The 18,967-nt window shown below is 41.3% G+C and overlaps 1 protein-coding gene across 1 annotated transcript; it reads left to right on the forward strand.

Moving 5' to 3' along the window:
- The first annotated feature begins 4,523 nt into the window (after window positions 1-4,523).
- Window positions 4,524-17,955, forward strand: LOC115156525 (zinc finger and SCAN domain-containing protein 23). Its single transcript, XM_029703970.1, has 3 exons — window positions 4,524-5,122; window positions 5,266-5,326; window positions 16,321-17,955. The coding sequence occupies exons 1-3, from the start codon at window positions 4,745-4,747 to the stop codon at window positions 17,289-17,291; spliced, it is 1,410 nt and encodes a 469-aa protein (XP_029559830.1). The 5' UTR covers window positions 4,524-4,744; the 3' UTR covers window positions 17,292-17,955.
- Window positions 17,956-18,967: the final 1,012 nt, after the last annotated feature.

The following is an 18,967-nucleotide window of genomic DNA, read 5'->3' on the forward strand; positions in this document are numbered from 1 at the left end:
TTTCAATTGCCTTTGAAATGGTACAATTGAGAATATTTAACTCAATGAAACAAAGCTATTTGATGACACAATTACCTATAGAATGAGCATTTTGAAAAAGGAACAGTCATTCCATATAAGTTGTTACTATAATTGTGACGGTCGTCAAAAGAAGTAGACCAAGGTGCAGCGTGTTGAGTGCTCATGATAAATATTTATTTAAACTCAGAACACTAAAGCAAAACAACAAATAACGGAAACGGAACGTCACGTCACGTCCTGCAGGCTTTACAGAGCTGTGCAAAAAACAAGATCCCACAACTGAAGGAGGGCAAAAGGGCTGCCTAAGTGTGGTTCCTAATCAGAGACAACGATAGACAGCTGCCTCTGATTAGGAACCACACCCGGCTGAACACAAAGAAATAGAAAACATAGAATGGAGCATAGAAAACAACAACCTAGATTGCCCACCCCATATCACACCCTGACCTAACCAAACTAGAGGAAAATAAAACGTCTCTCTAAGGTCAGAGCGTGACAATAATGGTCCCACTTTAAATGAACCACAACTTATAAAGGCTTTATATAGCATACATAACATCCTCATTATCACTAGAGTGCATTGCCAAATGTGACATATATCGCTGTCAATTCTCAAAAAAGCTGTGCTTTATAAAGGGTCATAATTATACATAAAAGTGAAACTTTATTTGTGTGGTTGCTGAAGAAAACTCATGTCAGGCCAGAACTGAAACTGTCTTGAGAAAATATGTTCTCCAGGAAACTCACCTGTTATAATAAAGGCAGCAGGAAAGTTTATGTACTAATGTATTTATTACATGTTTACTGAGACCATGTGTTATTGGCTCAGCTTACCCATACGTGACATTTACACCTCCAGGGACAGAAAACGCTCTACGCCAGGTATGGCTGTTGTATGTCACATTTTGCAATGTTCCATAAATCATTATGTCAATCCCAAGAAAAAATACCTTACAAAGGGTTACATATTGTAATGCTGATGGTGACATTACACATGACACCTTGTAGAGTCCATGCCCCGACGAACTGAGGCTGTTCTGAGGGCAAAAGGGGGGGGGGGGTGCAACTCAATATTAAGAATGTGTTCTTAATGTTTGGTATGCTCAGTGTAATTAGCATGTGAATGTCAATAGTTGCTGTATGGGTTTGGCAGTGTTAACATTAAAAGTGAATAACTTCTACAATATGTCTGAAATAAATGAGTCAGGACAGCGTTTTTTTCCCCCGTTCTTCATATGCAATTCAAAAATAGTCAGGAATAAGTCAATTCTAGCTCACCATCTGGTAATTGATGAGAACTTGTACGTTGAAATATTTATAATATTTATATTACTGTCACATAATACACTTCACAATTTAAAAACAAGACAAGTAAATAATAAAGAGAGCATACATATGGTTGTCTGGTTCTTGCCTCTTGCAGGGGTTCCACTCAATGACGTTTATAAAGCCTCTTGCAGGGGTTCCACTCAATGACGTTTATAAAGCCTCTTGCAGGGGTTCCACTCAATGATGTACACTACCGTTAAAAAGTTTCACACCAGTCTCAATGTCAACCGTGAAGAGGTGACTCCGGGATGCTGGCCTTCTAGGCGCTGTTCTGTTAAGGGAGTAGGACACAGCGTTGTACGAGATATTCAGTTCTTGACAACTTCTCCCATGGAATAGCCTTCATTTCTCAGAACAAGAATAGACTGACGAATTTCAGAAGAAAATTCTTTGTTTCTGGCCATTTTGAGCCTGTAATCGAACCTAGAAATGCTGATGCTCAAGATACTCAACTAGTCTAGAGAAGGCCAGTTTTATTGCTTCTTTAATCAGGACAACAGTTTTCAGCTGTGCTAACATAATTTAAAAAGGGTTTTCTAATGATCAATTAGCCTTTAAAAATGATAAACTTGGATTAGCTAACACAACGTGCCATTGAAACACAGGAGTGATGGTTGCTGATAATGGGCCTCTGTACGCCTATGTAGATATTCCATTAAAAATCAGCCGTTTCCAGCTACAATAGTCATTTACAACATTAACAATGTCTACACTGTATTTCTGATCAATTTCATGTTATTTAATGGACAAAAAATGACCTTTTCTTTAAAAAATATGGACATTTCTAAGTGACCCCAAACGTTTGAATGGTAGTGTATATAAACTCCGGATTGCGGCTGCTATGTATTGGACATTGAGAGGCTTTGAAGGCACCGGTCGGCCATATTGGCACTCCCCAGTAGGAGCAGTCCTCCATAGGAATGAATGGAATTCTACAGTATTTCAATTAAATGTTTCAAGGACAAAATTACATGTATTTAAGTATTTTTGTTGTTGTAGGGGGACAGTAATATTAGTAATCTCTACAAATTATAATTGAAGGGAAAAAATGTGATATTTTTTTATGTTTAGCGCACATAATATAATTTAAAAGTACGCATTAAGGTGTCTGTAATATAATAAATGTGGCAAAAACTAATGTAGACCTTAATGAATCCATTTATATACCTTTCAAAATATTTTTTACAACGGTGATGGCGTGCCAAGGTGGAGGCACTTTGGCTTCAACACAGCGCCCCCATATAGTCATCTAGTGTATATATAAATCATTGACAACGTTTACATGCACATCAATATCCTGTTATTATTTGGGATACTCAAGTATTCTGTTTTTGAGTTGACGCATATAAACATCATATTCCGTTTACAATAACCCGAAAAAGCTTGTATCCCGGTTATGAGAAACCCGGATAAGATGCCTGGTATACACTGATCTAAAACGGGATACTGTGGCATGTTGAACCCAGATGGAATATCTACATAGACTGAAAAACAGCTTCTATCTCAAAGCCATCAGACTGTTAAATGGACATCACTAACATTGAATGGCTGCTGCCAACATACTGACTCAAGTTTCTAGCCGCATTTCGCTACACTCGCATTAACATCTGTTAACCATGTGTATGTGATCAATACAATTTGATTTGAATTTAAACATCTTATCCCGTTTACTGTTATTTTTGCGGTCTGTGCATATCATGGGTGTTGTGTGGTGATGTTTTCATCTGATTGTCAAACAAAAATCTCTTCAAAAAGTAGGCTACCTGCGCAATTCGATCCACCATAATAATTTAGCCTACTATAATTAATTTCCTAGAATTTACTACTGGCTACTTTCACCCCTAATTTAGACAAGTTTCTCCTTATAATTTCGGACATTTGGTAGGCCATATTATAATTTCCGACATTTCGTAGGCCATTTGTTTGTCAACTATAGTTTGATACATGCAGCTTCTCTTCTGTCATAACTTGTTGCTCCAGAAGAATAAATAAAGTAGTGCTCACCTGAATACTGTCTTACATTGATGGAATGAATGCATTAGTAATGTAATGGTAACGTTGTCTGTTTTGTTTGGGGACCGAGGAGAAAACGCAATAACTCCTAAACAGTGGAATGATTGGTCCTGTGCAAAATGTCCAAATGTCATCAGCTTGACCAGTTTTAAGGAAATCAAAAGCTGAGAAAACGGCTAAACACATATGGGTGCATATTTTGTGGTTGAAATACTGTCTGCTTGCATAACAGTGTTACGCTGCATGTGAGAGGTTATGGTTGAGTGTCAGTGTCAATACTTCAGTTACTATTCCATTTAACCCATTTAACTGAGGAATATTCTGCTTATTCATCCATTCCAGTGTTTAATTGCTATATTGTAATTCCTTCGCCACCATGGCCTATTTATTGCCTTACCTCCCTTATCCTACCTCTTTTGCACACACTGCATATATACTTTTTCTACTGTATTATTGACTGTATGTTTGTTTATTCCAGGTGTAACTCTGTGTTATTGTATGTGTCGAACTGCTTTGCTTTATCTTGGCCAGGTCGCAGTTGTAAATGACAACTTGTTCTCAACTGGCCTAGCTGGTTAAATAAAGGTGAAATAAATCAAATAAAAAATACTCATGAGGGGGATATCAACGGTGCATGCAAATGGCTTATCCAGAATGCGACCTTAAACGGGATATGAGCTACTATCCGGAATACTGTGCACATGTACACGTGGTCACCTGCAGTATATGGTTGGTTGTTTACCAACAAAACCGAATTGTGGGCAACTATGTTTGTTTGTTGTATATTTTTTCAACCCATCTTGTGTATTTCTTCCCTTATATTTCCAAGTACATCTCTGCAACACAAACTCCAACACAGTGTTTTCATTGTTCGTCAATGCACATAAGTTTGATTATATGTAAATTATGCTCATGTATATTTTGGTAATAAACTGTTGTAAATATGTTGTTGAAGAACCATTTTTTACGAGTCCACGGGAGGGCGCACCGGGTTAAGCAATTAAAAGTTGATTTCAAGTAAACACTTCGGAGATGAGGTTGGTGTGGTTTTTTTTCTTTTTTGTTGAAAAAACTTTAACGGATATATCTTGTAATTTAACAAAACAGTAAGGTGGCCAATAACTGGGAACAGCATGCCGATTATTAGGCACCAAGGCTGCTATTTAAAACTTTTATTTTGAAAACTGAGTGTGGGGTACAGGAAGTATCTCTTCTTCGACCCTTTCCTATTGTTTGTAGCTTAGCCGGCTAGCAAGCTGTTCTCCCGATGGGCGAACTCTTCGCACATCGGTATTTACAAATCCTTAGTACCACCCAAATATTATGATATATTTTCAAGTGTCAATAAAGGATTAACTGTAACTACAGACTAGCCCTGAACATGAGCAGAATACCCGGACCCGTGTGGAATTCCAAGGCTTTACACGAGCAGTTAGCGTCCATCATGGGGGCGTTGACCAATGCAGCGGTGGCGGACATATGTGAAGTCGTGGATGAAGGTTATGCGATTTTGCAATTAGAAATATCAAGAAGCTACAAGGAAAACGAGGACCTCAAGAAGAAACTGCATTTGATTGAGTCTATAATTGCGCGAGGAATCGACGGAAAAGCGGGGACTCCAGCTGTTGTTACTGAAGCCGTCCCGTTAGGTGAAGGTCTCCATCCAAAACTGTCGCAGCAGGAGGACACATGTCATAAAAGTAATGGGATAACAATAACGGCTGGAGATTGCTACTTTGTTGAAGAAGAAAAAGAGGAGGTCAGTTTCCATATTCAAGTCTTTCAGAAGCTAGCTATAACCCCAGTGTGTGTTGTTTATCCACTACATTCTAATTGAACAATAATACAGAATTGTAAATTATGTTCTTTTTTTTTTTGCATTCAAATGATGATTTTTTGCAGTTACCCGATGTGGTACTTATCAAAGATGAGGACTCCGAGGACAGTGACACACATGAGGAAGGTAAGTAGAGTGCAGATCTGTGTTGTTGTTCTAGAATGACTGGCATCTGATGAAATTACGCAAGAGTTTAGTTCTGGGTTTCCCAGATTCATTAGTTATAACAAAAATGCTGTAAAACTTCAATTAATAGCACTGGCATTTATTTGCTTAAAGGGATAATCCACTCCAAACCACTAATTCCTATTAGTAACAGTGTTAAATAACACTAATATGTGAAAATATTTTTTGTGAACAAATGTTTTATTTTGTTGTAATAACAAGATTGGTAGAAATGTGAACATATTTTGGGAAGTCTGTTGCAGCTCAAGTCTACTACAAACCCACAATGCAATGTTCTCTCTCTCCCAGGGCTGGCTGGCTGGGTAGCTAGGTATTTAGCTAGAAAACATAGCTACACACAATAATACCAAAGTCAATTTCAGCATGTGAAGTAGCTAGCTAGCTGTAAAATCGCCTAAACAAATTGCACTATCAATTTAGGAGTCCATCTCACAGAGTTCAACTTGCAGTTAGTCTCTGCAACTGAGCTATGACGGCATATCTGCCCAGAGTGAGAGCAGCGTTGCTTTCCTGCCCTGTCTATTCATTTCTTTTATTTAACCTTTATTTAACTAGGCAAGTCAGGTAAGAACAAATTCGTATTTACAATGACGGCCTACCAAAAGGCCTCTTGTGGGGATGGGGGGGCTGGGATTAAAAATAAATAAAATAAAAATATAGGACAAAACACACATCACGACAAGAGAGACAACACAACACTACATAAAGGGAGACCTAAGCCGACAACATAGCATGGCAGCAATACAACATGACAACAACATGGTAGTAACACAACATGGACTTGACAGTTTATGCAGCTTTAGTATTTTGATCATAGAGTTCTGTTCATAGAATTCCAAACGCTTCATGCATCTACACCTACATTTAAATGTGTCTACTGTGTCCACAGTGTGTCTGGATTCCCTATTCCCACGCTATATTAAAATGCCAGTATGCATTCTTCAAACGGTGGAATAGGCAAAATATGATAACACAACAACAACTGATGGCAGTAGCTAACTACTGTAGCTAACTAGCCAGCTGACCTTTGTAGCTTGCAAGCAACGCCAAAGGGATTGCAAACAGGTTAGTATAACTCTAACCCCCCAAAAATATATATATATTCTAAATATTAGCTAGCTGACTAGCAATTATGAGGCCAGCAAACATGTTCCACACACGCTAGGAACGTATTTCCTCCGACATTATAATGAAAAGGTGCTTCTCTGTCCCATAAACACACGTTTTCTGGAGACTTGTGGGAGGAGCGCTGCTGACGTCTCCCAGTGTACGCGCTTTCGGTAGCCTGATTGCGTCCAGACTGAGGTGAAATCCGCACACAATGCATCCCTGTCCACCTTCTGAAGCGGTCAGACAGATCCGAACATATTCCCGACCACGACGCGACTTTTGTGAGTCTAGGACCCGTCTTTTCAATGCGATCTTCGTATCCTTAGGGCAGAAGTCCGATGTGAGTATCAAGTGCACACAATTTCCTGATTTTCACAAGCAGACCACTTAGGAGTTAAATCATGGGGAAAATGTGTTGGGAAAATAGGCTTCTAGGCTTTTTTTTATAGGCTTTCATCAAATTGACAGAGGAGTTTCATGATTTTTATTTCTGGGGTTAGATTAACCCTTTAAATCACTGAACACAACAGACGCTTATTAGAGAGGCATTTCCTTAATGCATACAACTTTTCTCATTTACATAGTTAATTGTTTAATTCCAACATTCACTTCCAGCATTTTAATACATTTCTTCATTTCCTGAGCTAATGTGTTGATGATACCCTGATGAAGACAGCTTAGCTGTCGAAACGTTGGTTATTAAAATTTTTGCATCTGAGCTCTTAGAGTGTGCGGCTTTCCTTTATTTTCTAGTGTTCTGCTCCGCTAGCCAGCACCTCGCCTTTATAGGTGTGCGTTTCTTTTTTCTAGACTGAGCTAATGTGTTATCATTTACACACTGTGTCACATTTCTTTTGTCTTAGTATGCCTCTATTTCTGAAGGGGGAAACAAAAAACGTTTCCTTGACAGAAATAGTTATTCTACTCCTTGACTGTACATTTTTGTCACTTCCTATTTTTGCCACTAGAGGGGGCGATCGGCCGGTTTCTGGGGGTCTGTACTCCCGAAGTTGTGGAAAGGGAAAGACAGTTTTTGTGCTTGCCAGTTAGCTAGCAGTTCTCAGCTGTTAGCAGCCAATGGCTAGCAGTTTCTTACTGGAAATAAAATGGATGATTGCCATAATTGTCAATGTAACAAATCAAACATTAAACCTCGTCAACAATTCATGGTAATTCATTGTATCCTGGTAAACAATTCATTTAGATCCGGCTTTTATTTGCTGAAATGTGTGCCATTGCCTGGGTATTAAAAGGGACAGGCGGCTAGTTGAAACTGTTTAATTGAAGTTTTACGGTAGGCAGAAACTGCTTCTCCAATAGAAATCCCAGATTACACTTGTAGGTGATGTCATGGCATCGTTGACAAGCTAAGCTCATGCGCAGAAACACATCATCTGGTCTAAGGGTGTGAACGTTTAAATGTTATAACGTTTCAACAGAGTTGGGATCCTTAAGGTAATAAAAAAAATCCCTAACCAAAAAAAAAAAACATTTTTTCTCAAGCATAATTAAAATCCCAGTGCAGTTATCACAAAACATTTATTCCGTGATATTGCCTAACTAGACTATATGGCTATAAAAGCCTAGGAAATAATTTAAATAAAACCAGAGAGGAAGAGGCTAACACATGGAATTGTTTTAAGATGGTCATACCAAGGATCAGTTAGCAATTTGATTTATAATTTTAGGTATCAAAAAAATATCTTAAAAAAAAATGTATTTGATGAAACATTGAATTTGGCCTTACTGCTATTAGCCCATAGAAACGCATTGAATAACAGCTTCATACATGGCTAAACAGATAGTCAAACAAAATCTAAAGAACGTTTGTTCTGAAGGGTCTGTCCTATATCTGAGATATATAAGAAAGATCAGGAAAATATGTATTTAACTGCTTATTTTAGTCACAAAACTGTCTCCATGTATACGGTGCATTCGGAAAGTATTCAGACCCCTTGACTTTTTCCACATTTTGTTACATTACAGCCTTATTCTAAAATTGATTAAATCGTTTTTTCCCCCTCAACAATCTACACACAATACCCCACAATGACAAAGCAAAACCCTATTTTTTTTGTGCAAATGTATAAAATACGAAAAACTGATATACACATTTACATGTGTATATCAGAGGCTTCATCAGACCAGAGAATCTTGTTTTTCATGGTCTAAGAGTCCATTGGGCGGCTTTTGGCAAACTCCATGCGGGCTGTCGTGTGCCTTTTACTGAGGAGTGGCTTCCGCCTGGCTACCATAAAGGCCTGATTGGTGGAGTGCTGCAGAGATGGTTGTCCTTCTGGAAGGTTCTCCCATCTCCACAGAGGAACTCTGGAGCTCTGTCAGAGTGACCATCGAGTTCTTGGTCACCTCCCTGACCCAAGGCCCTTCTCCCCAGATTGCTCAGTTTGGCTGGGCGGCCAGCTCTAGGAAGAGTCTTGGTGGTTCCAAGCTTCTTCCATGTAAGAATGATGGAGGCCACTGTGTTCCTGGGGAACTTCAATGCTGCAGACATTTTTTGGTACCCTTCCCCAGGTCTATACCTCGACACAATCCGGTCTCTGAGTTCTACGGACAATTGCTTCGACCTCATGGCTTGGTTTTTGCTCTAACATGCACTGTCAACTGTGGGACATTATATAGACAGTTGTGTGCCTTTCCATATCAAGTCCAATTAATTGAAATTACCAATCAAGTTTTAGAAACATTTCAAGGATGATCAATGGAAACAGGATGAGCTAAGTTTAGTTTCATCGCAAAGGGTCTGAATACTTATGCAAATAAGGTGATTCTGTTTTTTATATTTAATACATTTGAAAAAAATCTTAACCTCTTTGCTTTGTCATTATGGGTGTTGTGTGAAGATAGTCTTATTCTAAAATGGATTAATTAAAATATCTATGTTACAAAATGTGTAAAAAGTCACAGGGTCTGAATACTTTCCGAATGCACTGTACTTCCATATATTTTTTTTTACTGGTACCCTGCTACCTTCAGACTCGTCTTGTTGGCGTCTTAGAGCAAAACAACCGACATGTTCGTGAGAGACTCACCTTTCCATAGAGGGGTCGGTGTGTAGCCCAAACTGTTCGGACGCTACAGTCAGAAGTTGGCCGATCGTACCGACTTCAGAAGAGTCCCTTGGTGCTTGTGGGGGTTGTAAAGCAAAACGGAGAACCTCATTGTGTTCGTGAGAGTCTCATCTTTTCCATAATAGATTGAAAGGCCAAACCGTTAGGACACTACAGCCGTTTTAGTGAGAAGACCGATTTTTGGGATGTCTTATGGTCTGAAATCACCACTCTAGCTCTGCCACCTTTCACCGCAGATGTGGAAGGGCGACATCGGCTGATGTGGTGGATTGAGACGCAGCCCATGCAAAACAAATCTCTAGCTTCAACTGACAGATTTGGATGGGGATTTGTTATTATACTTGGTAGATTTCCGTAGGGGTGCGACATATACACTGCTCAAAAAAATAAAGGGAACACTTAAACAACACAATGTAACTCCAAGTCAATCACACTTCTGTGAAATCAAACTGTCCACTTAGGAAGCAACACCGATTGACAATACATTTCACATGCTGTTGTGCAAATGGAATAGACAACAGGTGGCAATTATAGGCAATTAGCAAGACACCCCCAATAAAGGAGTGGTTCTGCAGGTGGGGACCACAGACCACTTCTCAGTTCCTATGCTTCCTGGCTGATGTTTTGGTCACTTTTGAATGCTGGCGGTGCTTTCACTCTAGTGGTAGCATGAGACGGAGTCTACAACCCACACAAGTGGCTCAGGTAGTGCTGCTCATCCAGGATGGCACATTAATGCGAGCTGTGGCAAGAAGGTTTGCTGTGTCTGTCAGCGTAGTGTCCAGAGCATGGAGGCGCTACCAGGAGACAGGCCAGTACATCAGGAGACGTGGAGGAGGCCGTAGGAGGGCAACAACCCAGCAGCAGGACCGCTACCTCCGCCTTTTGTGCAAGGAGGAGCAGGAGAAGCACTGCCAGAGCCCTGCAAAATGATCTCCAGCAGGCCACAAATGTGCATGTGGTAGGGAGGGTGGTATGAGGGCCCGACGTCCACAGGTGGGGGTTGTGCTTACAGTCCAACACTGTGCAGGACGTTTGGCATTTGCCAACATTGGCAAATTCGCCACTGGCGCCCTGTGCTCTTCACAGATGAAAGCAGGTTCACACTGAGCACATGTGACAGACGTGACAGAGTCTGGAGACGCCATGAAGAACGTTCTGCTGCCCGCAACATCCTCCAGCATGACCGGTTTGGCGGTGGGTCAGTCATGGTGTGGGGTGGCATTTCTTTGGAGGGCCGCACAGCCCTCCATGTGCTCGCCAGAGGTAGCCTGACTGCCATTAGGTACCGAGATGAGATCCTCAGACCCCTTGTGAGACCATATGTTGGTGCGGTTGGCCCTGGGTTCCTCCTAATGCAAGACAATGCTAGACCTCATGTGGCTGGAGTGTGTCAGCAGTTCCTGCAAGAGGAAGGCATTGATGCTATGGACTGGCCCGCCCGTTTCCCAGACCTGAATCCAATTGAGCACATCTGGGACATCATGTCTCGCTCCATCCACCAACGCCACGTTGCACCACAGACTGTCCAGGAGTTGGCGGATGCTTTAGTCCAGGTCTGGGAGGAGATCCCTCAGGAGACCATCCGCCACCTCATCAGGAGCATGCCCAGGCGTTGTAGGGAGGTCATACAGGCACGTGGAGGCCACACACACTACTGAGCCTCATTTTGACTTGTTTTAAGGACATTACATCAAAGTTGGATCAGCCTGTAGTGTGGTTTTCCACTTTAATTTTGAGTGTGACTCCAAATCTAGACCTCCATGGGTTGATAAATTGGATTTCCATTGATTCTTTTTGTGTGATTTTGTTGTCAGCACATTCAACTATGTAAAGAAAAAAGTATTTAATAAGATTATTTCTTTCATTCAGATCTAGGATGTGTTGTTTAAGTGTTCCCTTTATTTTTTTGAGCAGTATATATATATATATATATATATATTACACAGTGGGGAGAACAAGTATTTGATACACTGCCGATTTTGAAAGTTTTCCTACTTACAAAACATGTAGAGATCTGTAATTTTTATCATAGGTAGACTTCAACTGTGAGAGACGGAATCTAAAACAAAAATCCAGAAAATCACATTTTATGATTTTTAAGTAATTCATTTGCATTTTATTGCATGACATACAGTGGGGGAAAAAGTATTTGATCCCCTGCTGATTTTGTACGTTTGCCCACTGATAAAGAAAGGATCGGTCTATAATTTTAATGGTAGGTTTATTTGAACAGTGAGAGACAGAATAACAACGAAAATATCCAGAAAAACGCATGTCAAAAATGTTATAAATTGATTTGCATTTTAATGAGGGAAATAAGTATTTGACCCCCTCTCAATCAGAAAGATTTCTGGCTCCCAGGTGTCTTTTATACAGGTAACGAGCTGAGATTAGGAGCACACTCTTAAAGGGAGTGCTCCTAACCACAGCTTGTTACCTGTAAAAAAAGACACCTGTCCACAGAAGCAATCAGTCAATCAGATTCCAAACTCTCCACCATGGCCAAGACCAAAGAGCTCTCCAAGGATGTCAGGGACAAGATTGTAGACCTACACCAGGCTGGAATGGGCTACAAGACCATCGCCAAGCAGCTTGGTGAGAAGGTGACAACATTTGGTGCGATTATTCGCAAATGGAAGAAACACAAAAGAACTGTCAATATCCCTCGGCCTGGGGCTCCATGCAAGATCTCACCTCGTGGGGTTGCAATGATCATGAGAACGGTGAGGAATCAGCCCAGAACTACACGGGAGGATCTTGTCAATGATCTCAAGGCAGCTGGGACAATAGTCACCAAGAAAACAATTGGTAACACACTACGCCGTGAAGGACTGAAATCCTGCAGCGCCCGCAAGGTCCCCCTACTCAAGAATACATATACATGCCCGTCTGAAGTTTGCCAATGAACATCTGAATGATTCAGAGGACAACTGGTGAAAGTGTTGTGGTCAGATGAGGCCAAAATGGAGCTCTTTGGCATCAACTCAACTCGCCGTGTTTGGAGGAGGAGGAATGCTGCCTATGACCCCAAGAACACCATCTTTACCGGCAAACATAGAGGTGATAACATTATGCTTTGGGGGTGTTTTTCTGCTAAGGGGACAGGACAACTTCACCGCATCATTTGACGGGGCCATGTACTGTCACATCTTGAGTGAGAACCTCCTTCCCTCAGCCAGGGCATTGAAAATGGGTCGTGGATGGGTATTCCAGCATTACAATGACCCGAAACACACAGCCAGGGCAACTAAGGAGTGGCTCCGTAAGAAGCATCTCAAGGTCCTGGAGTGGCCTAGCCAGTCTCCAGACCTAAACACAATAGAAAATCTTTGGAGGGAGCTGAAAGTCCGTATTGCCCAGCGACAGCCCCGAAACCTGAAGGATCTGGAGAAGGTCTGTATGGAGGAGTGGGCCAAAATCCCTGCTGCAGTATGTGCAAACCTGGTCAAGAACTACAGGAAACGCATGATCTCTGTAATTGCAAACAAAGGTTTCTGTACCAAATATTAAGTTCTGCTTTTCTGATGTATCAAATACTTATGTCATGCAATAAAATGCAAATTAATTACTTAAAAATCATATAATGTGATTTTCTGGATTTTTGTTTTAGATTCCGTCTCTCACAGTTGAAGTGTACCTATGATAAAAATTACAGACCTCTACATGCTTTGTAAGTAGGAAACACTGCCGATTTTGCAGGTTATCAAATACTTGTTCTCCCCACTGTATATATATCATATATACATATCCACACATATACATATATACACACATGCATACAGTACCAGTCAAAAGTTTGGACACACCTACTCATTCAAGGGTTTTTCTTTATTTGTACAATTTTCTAATTGTAGAATAATATTGAAGACATCACAACTATGAAATAACACATATGGAATCATGTAGTAACAAAAAAAGTGTTACAGCCTGGAGGTGTGCTGGGTCATTGCCCTGTTGAAAAACAAATGATAGCCCCACTAAGCGCAAACCAGATGGGTGGCGTATCGCTGCAGAATGCTGTGTTAGCCATGCTGGTTAAGTGTGCCACGGGGGCAGTAATCAATTAGACAGGTTACCTTCGCTTCCTTGGGCACAGGAACTATGCTGGTCTGCTTGAAACATGTAAGTATTACAGACTCGGTCAGGGAGAGGTTGAAAAATGTCAGTGGAGTACACGTGCTTTGAGTACACGTCCTGGTAATCCGTCTGGCCCAGCGGCTTTGTGAATGTTGACCTGTTTTAAAGGTTTTGTTCACATCTGCTACCGAGAGCGTTATCACACAGTCATCCAGAACAGCTGGTGCTCTCGTGCCTGCTTCAGTGCTGATTGCCTCGAAGCGAGCATAAAAGGCATTTTGCTCGTCTGGTAGGCTCGCGTCACTGGGCAGCTCGCGTCTCGGTTTCCCTTTGTAGTCCGTAATAGGTTTCAAGCCCTGCCACATCCGACGAGCGTCAGAGCCGGTGTAGTAGGATTCAATCTTAATCCTGTATTGACGCTTTGCTTGTTTAATGGTTCGTCTAAGGGCATAGCGGGATTTCTTATAAATGTTCGGATTAGTCTCCCGCTCCTTGAAAGTGGCAGCTCTAGCCTTTAGCTCGATGCGGCTGTTGCCTGTAATCCATGGCTTCTGGTTGGGATATGTACGTACAGTCACTGTGGGGACGACGTCATCGATGCACTTATTGATGAAGCTGATGACTGAGGTGGTGTATTCCTCAATGACATTGGATGAATCCCGGAACATATTCCAGTCTGTGCTAGCAAAACAGTCCTGTAGTGTAGCGTCTGCGTCATCTGACCACTTCCATATTGAATAAGTCACTGGTACTTCCTGCTTTAGTTTTTGCATGTAAGCAGGAATCAGGAGAATAGAATTGTGGTCAGATTTGCCAAATGGAGGGCGGGGGAGAGCTTTGTATGCATCTCTGTGTGTGGAGTAGAGGTGGTCTAGGATTTTTTTCCCCCTGGTTGCACATGTGACATGCTGTTAAAAATTTGGTAAAACTGATTTAAGTTTGCCTGCATTAAAGTCCCCGGCCACTAGGAGCGCCGCTTCTGGGTGAGCATTTTCTTGTTTGCTTATGGCTTTTTAGAGTTGGTTGAGAGCGGTCTTAGTGCCAGTTTCGCTTTGTGGTGGTAAATAGACAGCTACGAATAATATAGATGAGAACTCTCTTGGTAGATAGCGTGGTCGACAACTTATCATAAGGTACTCTACCTCAGGTGAGTAATACCTCGAGACTTCTTTAATATTTGACATGGCGCACCAACTGTTATTGACAAAAAGACACACTCCCCCACCCCTCGTCTTACCAGAGGTAGCGTCTCTGTTCTGCCGGTGCATGGAAAATCCCACCAGCTCTATATTGTCCGTTTCTTCACTCAGCCACGTCTCGGTGAAACATAAGATGTTACAGTTTAATGTCCCGTTGGTAGGATAATCTTAATAGTAGGTCAGCAATTTTATTTTCTAACGATTGCACGTTAGCAAGGAGAATGGAAGGCATTGGGAGTTTACTCGCTCGCCTCCAACTTTTCAGAAGGATCCCCGATCTGCGTCCCCTTTTCCGGTGTCTTTTCTTCACGCAAAAGGCGTGGATCTGGGCCTTTTCCAGTGAAAGCAGGATATCCTTCTCGTCGGACTCGTTAATGGAAAAGGTTTCTTCCAGTCCGTGGCGAGTAATCACTTTTCTGATGTCCAGAAGTTATTTTCGGTCATAAGAGACGGTAGCAGCAACATTATGTACACAATAAGTAAAAACAACAATAAGTTAAACAAAATGTTAAAAAAATTACAAAATTGCACAATTGGTTGGGAGTATGTAAAACGTCAGCCATGTTCTTCGGCGCCATCTTTTCTCTCATTTTATTTCTCTTATTTTTTTGCACAAATTTGTTTACGGCCCTGTTAGTGACCATTTCTCCTTTGCCAAGATCATCTGTCCACCTGAGAGGTGTGGCATATCAAGAAGGTGATTAAACAGCATGATCATTACACAGGTGCACCTTGTGCTGGGGACAATAAAAGGCCACTCTAAAATGTGCAGTTTTGTCACACAATACAATTCCACAGATGTCTCAAGTTTTGAGGGAGTGTGCAATTGGCATGCTGACTACATGAATGTCCACCAGAGCTGTTTCCAGAGAATGAAATGTTTGTTTCTCTACCATAAGCCGCCTCCAACGTCATTTTAGAGAATTTGGCAGTACGTCCAACCGGTCCAACCGCAGACCACGTGGAGGTCCTGAGCTGGCGTGGTTACACATCTGGCTTCTTCACCTGCAGGATCATCTGAGGGCTTATTTCTGTATGTAATAAAGCCCCTTTGTGGGAAAAAAACAAATTTTGATTGGCTGGGCCTGGCTCCCCAGTGGGTGGGCCTATGCCCTCCCAGGCCCACCCATGGCTGCGCCCTGCCCAGTCGTGAAATCCATAAATTAGGGCCTAATGAATTTTTGTTCATTTGACTGATTTCCTTATATGAACTGTAACTCAGTAAAATCTTTAAAATTGTTGCATGTTGCATTTATTTTTGTTTGAGAGAGAGCGAGAGGGTGATTTTGTTGTTTATGCTCCCAGATTCATATAGTGGAGTAATATTAGGTAACCATAACCCCCTCCTACTGGTATAATGTGTCCCATAAAATCAGAAAGTTAGCTACCACCATGCAGTTCTACACTGTAGTTCTTAATCTTTAACACAATGGTTTTGTTTGATATTTTCCTCCAGGTGTTAATGTGTCATCCGTGGGAGGAGATGGTGTGGCTCCCCATACATCCCCCAATGCAAGAAAGGAAGGGAACAGTCCAGCACAGTTCAGGAGCAAGAAGATTGACTGGCAAAGGAATGAAGATAACAGTATCTTCCAGAGTGAGCAAAGGAAAGAGACATTGAAGCACACTCTCAAACGCCCTGCATCTAGATTAAGTATTGGGAAACGGATGATCTTGGGCCCTCAATACACACTGCATGAAACCCCCAATCAGCCTGGTTCCTCTGGCCACTTAGGGGGCAATGGGATGGAGACCGCAGAGCTGGTTTGCTCCTATGCCTCAGAAACAGACTCTGATGTGCTTGTGGTCCACCCAGAGCCCCCGCTTGTTCCCACTGTATCAGCTGTCACCTTTAACAGTCAAGTAGGGACTCACAGCGATAGGAGGGATATCGACATGATTGACTCTCAGCCTATTGAATTAGAGATGGACATGTGCTCTACGTGGAACAAACAGGCTAAGCCAGAGATTACTTTCTCTCAGCTCCAACAAAACCTCGAAAATATCTCAGGCATGAGTCCCGATCACTGTCAACTGACACAGGGAATGAACACAGCATCAACTTTTGATGGACCCGACATGATGAGTTTTGCCATGTACGAGAAACAGTCTAACCATCCCCAATGGAGCGAGGTCCAAGGGAGCGCTGACAGCAGGGAGAAGCGTTTTGTTTGCCCTTTCTGTCACAAGTGTCTGATGACGTCTCAGAACCTCGAGGTGCACATGCGGATTCACACAGGAGAAAGACCGTTCAGTTGTGCCCAGTGCGGGAAAAGGTTCACCCAGTCAGCCCATCTGAAAACTCACCAGAGTGTACACACAGGAGAACGGCCGTTTGCGTGTACACTTTGTGGGAAAAGTTTCATAGTGAAATACAGTCTCACGTTACACCTGAAGAAACACCACTCCAATGTGAGGCCTTTGTAAAGTTAAAACAAATGTGACGTGCATTAGAGTGCATTTCTAACCATTTACTGTCCAAAAGCATACAAATCAATGGGAAACTGAATGAAATTGATTGTATCACAATTACAAGTTTTATCTATTTAGGTATTAGAATATTTAATTTTGTATTATGTATTTGGGTACATCTTGCCATTCTAAATAAACTAATATGGCAGCATAATGAGAAAATAATTTTTACCATTATGATTACACTGTGTACTAAGAACAATCGAAGACAACAGCGAATCAGTATATCAACATAATTGTTTTCCAAAACACCCTATTAAAATCAACAATGGTAAATCAATGCGTTAATTTGTAGACAAGAGATACATTGAAGCCTTTAATCAGCTGTCAATGCATGGGAATGTTACCTGGGGAGTGTAAATGCTTGTTTTCACTTTAGTGTTGTTTTCAATTTATTTGCACATTTAGCCACACCAATTTTAGGTTTAATGTTTAGACTTTGAAAACATGTAAAATACAAAAAGGTGACCATTTCGTGTTCCATTATGATATTGTTATGTGTAGGTCAATCCACAGAATTAACTAGAACAGTATTCTATTGTATCTGTTGACAACAATTGTGTTTAGATGTTGTTTGGATCCAAGGTTTTGTTGAAATAAATGGCGATAATCATCTTTATCTGGCATCTCTATATCTCTGTATCCTCCATTCAAAAATGTTGAGAGACCCTCAGACATATCCTATGCATAATAATCTAAATGTACTGTAAGTTATAATTTCATTTCTATGGATGAATTATTATTCGAATAACCATTTTCAGACTGGGGTGTATGTCTGTGGTCCATGGTGGATGGGCGCGTGCGCAGTATATGCAATGATTTTCAAAAAGCAACTGCGTTGGCTAAGAATTTTGAAACGTGGTTGACGTAATACTGTCACGCAGTCTTGCAGTGCGGGAAGGCTTCTTCGTTTAGAGTAGGTTGGAGCCTCTGTCACAACTGTTATTGTTCTGACAATAGAAACCCTATCACAACATCAACTGACTCATAGACAAATACTGTTTGTCTGTGATTAGGTTAGAAAATTGTTATAACAAGATGTCAGTCTTTTTGCCGGCCACAATGTCGACTTCAGTTCCTTTTCACAAACCGCTCACCTCCATTATGGAGGTCTTGGTAAACGCCGCCGTGGCAAACGTGTGGAGGATGGATACGCCATTTTACACCTGGAATTAAGTCAAAAAGTAAACCCATTTTTTTTTAGGCAGAGGATACAAATCATGGAGAAGTGTAATACGCAAAGACATGGAAAAGAGTCAGTAGCGCACAAACACTCCGTCAGAAATCACCTCGATCCCAGTGAGACCAGTCATCAACTCGGGGAACCTGGCTGTTTACAATTAGCCTACAATGATTTAACCAATGTATTGATATCGCCACTATTCTACTAGCCACTGCAGTTATTTCTATAGTTTTCATTGGTTTTCTCCTCAATTCTGTATTGCCACTTAAAGTTAAACACCAGGTCAATGTTTTACTCTGTGTTTTTAGAGGCTGATGACCACTGGAGTCCAGTTGGCAAAGAGTTGATTTAACTTTTGTTGCGATGAAGAGCATCCAAGCAAAGAAGAGGAAGACCCTGTAAAACAATGTTGTCTATAGTATATTAGTAAAGCTAGGAAGATGACTAT

The sequence above is a fragment of the Salmo trutta genome, chromosome 21, assembly GCF_901001165.1.
Source record: "Salmo trutta chromosome 21, fSalTru1.1, whole genome shotgun sequence".
Taxonomy (NCBI): domain Eukaryota; kingdom Metazoa; phylum Chordata; class Actinopteri; order Salmoniformes; family Salmonidae; genus Salmo; species Salmo trutta.